The 1,802-nt window shown below is 46.1% G+C and overlaps 1 protein-coding gene across 1 annotated transcript; it reads right to left on the reverse strand.

Annotated features, from left to right (window-relative positions):
- Positions 1–205: 205 nt before the first annotated feature.
- On the reverse strand, positions 206–1,714 carry HOXC4 (homeobox C4). Its single transcript, XM_009998057.1, has 2 exons — positions 1,168–1,714; positions 206–552 (listed from the first exon to the last, which is right to left on the reverse strand). The coding sequence occupies exons 1-2, from the start codon at positions 1,712–1,714 to the stop codon at positions 206–208; spliced, it is 894 nt and encodes a 297-aa protein (XP_009996359.1).
- Positions 1,715–1,802: the final 88 nt, after the last annotated feature.

Genomic DNA, 1,802 nt, shown 5'->3' on the forward strand with positions numbered 1-1,802 from the left:
TAATAATAATAATAATAATAATAATAATAATAATAATAATAATAATAATAATAATAATAATAATAATAATAATAATAATAATAATAATAATAATTAGAAAATAAAAGCTACCAAGGGAAAAGGGGGGGAAAAAATAGAAGAACCAAAATATAGATATATATATTAGATTCTATAAATAATCCAGAGTCATTTGGCTGCGGGTTGTTTATAACCTGGTGATATCCTCCGTGCGCGGGTCCTGCGCGGGGGCGGGGGGCAGCTCCTCGCCCGCGGCCGTGTCCGCGGGGGCGGTAGAAGAGGAGGCAGGAGGTGCAGTCGCTGCCCGGACTTTGGTGTTGGGCAGCCTGTGGTCTTTTTTCCATTTCATGCGGCGGTTTTGAAACCAGATCTTGATCTGGCGCTCGGAGAGGCAAAGGGAATGAGCGATTTCGATGCGTCGCCGTCGGGTCAGGTACCTGTTATAGTGAAACTCTTTTTCCAGCTCCAAAACCTGCTGTCTGGTGTAGGCTGTCCTGGATCTCTTGGGTTCTCCTCCGTTGTAATTGGGATTCACTGGAAAGGAGGGGAAGGAAGACAAAAAGAAAAGAAAAACCAAACGGACGAAACGAAACGAACGAAACAATAAAAAAAAGGGCACAAAAACGAACAGAACGGGGAGCGAAAATTAAAATAAAAGGAAAGGAAAGGAGGGTTAAAAAAAAGAAAGAAAATAACGCCCAAAAAACAGAGGAAAAAAAAACAAAACACACAAGGAAAATCAGCGTGGATGGAGAGAGGGGTCGGGAGAGAAAAAAAAAAGTAATCGGCTAAATAGGTAATAAAGAACTTTGGGCAGCTCGAGAGTTTCTGTTCTAATAGGAAGGGGTTTCCCTGGCTCAAAAGGCTGAATTATTTATGCAGCCCTCACAAAGCTTGCGGAGTTTCACACATACATAACAGAAGCAGCCACATGGCTGAGGCTGCCCACGGTAGCTCGGCTATAAAATTTATGGTGGGTGTAATTACCCATTCGGAGTCGTAAATCCAGTTCAATTGTGCTAACCCAAAGACTCTCGTGGAAGGGAAGGAAATAAAAAAAAAAGAGAGAGAGAGAGAGGAGAGAGAGAGAGGGAGTGGTGTGAAAATAAGAGAGCAGAGAGACAGGAGAGGAAAATAAAAGTTGCATACCAGTACTGACGTGGATTTTTTTCATCCAGGGATAGACTATGGGTTGTTTGGAGGCTGTGCTGGTGGGATGCTCGGGGTTTGGCTGGTTGCAGGCTGGAGGGGCTGGGGAAGGAGTGGTGGAGGAGGTGGACAGAGCAGCCTGCTCGCAGAGCTGCTGTGCTTTCTCTGAGAGGTGTTGGCCTCCTGGAGTTTGCCCGTGTCCCCTTTGGAGCGTGGCCGGGTTGCCGGGAGCTTGGAGACCCCCACAGCCGAAGGGGCGGTCGGGGAAAGAGGGTGGTCGTGGCACTGGGTACAGCTCCTGATGGTGATGCTGGTAGCTGGACTCCCTTGTCCGGCTATAATATTCCGGACTGTGGTCTGGGATGTAATTATTTTGCGAATATTCCTCGCATGGAGGAAATTTCGGATCGATGTAGTTAGAGTCCATCAAATAAGAGCTCATGATCATTAATTTCTGGAGTGGAAAATAATTTTTCTCGCTTTGTCGTTTTTCTGCTCCATAAAGCCCTCCTACTAGCTGGCGACCCCGTAAAGTTACTTTCACCATGTGACATCCCCGGCCAATCACACCCACCAGCCCAGTCCCCGGATAAGGAACCAAAAGCTTCTGCAAAATGTACCCAAATTATGGGGGG

Source organism: Chaetura pelagica, unplaced genomic scaffold, assembly GCF_000747805.2.
Source record: "Chaetura pelagica isolate M959 unplaced genomic scaffold, ChaPel_1.0 scaffold355, whole genome shotgun sequence".
NCBI lineage: Eukaryota > Metazoa > Chordata > Aves > Apodiformes > Apodidae > Chaetura > Chaetura pelagica.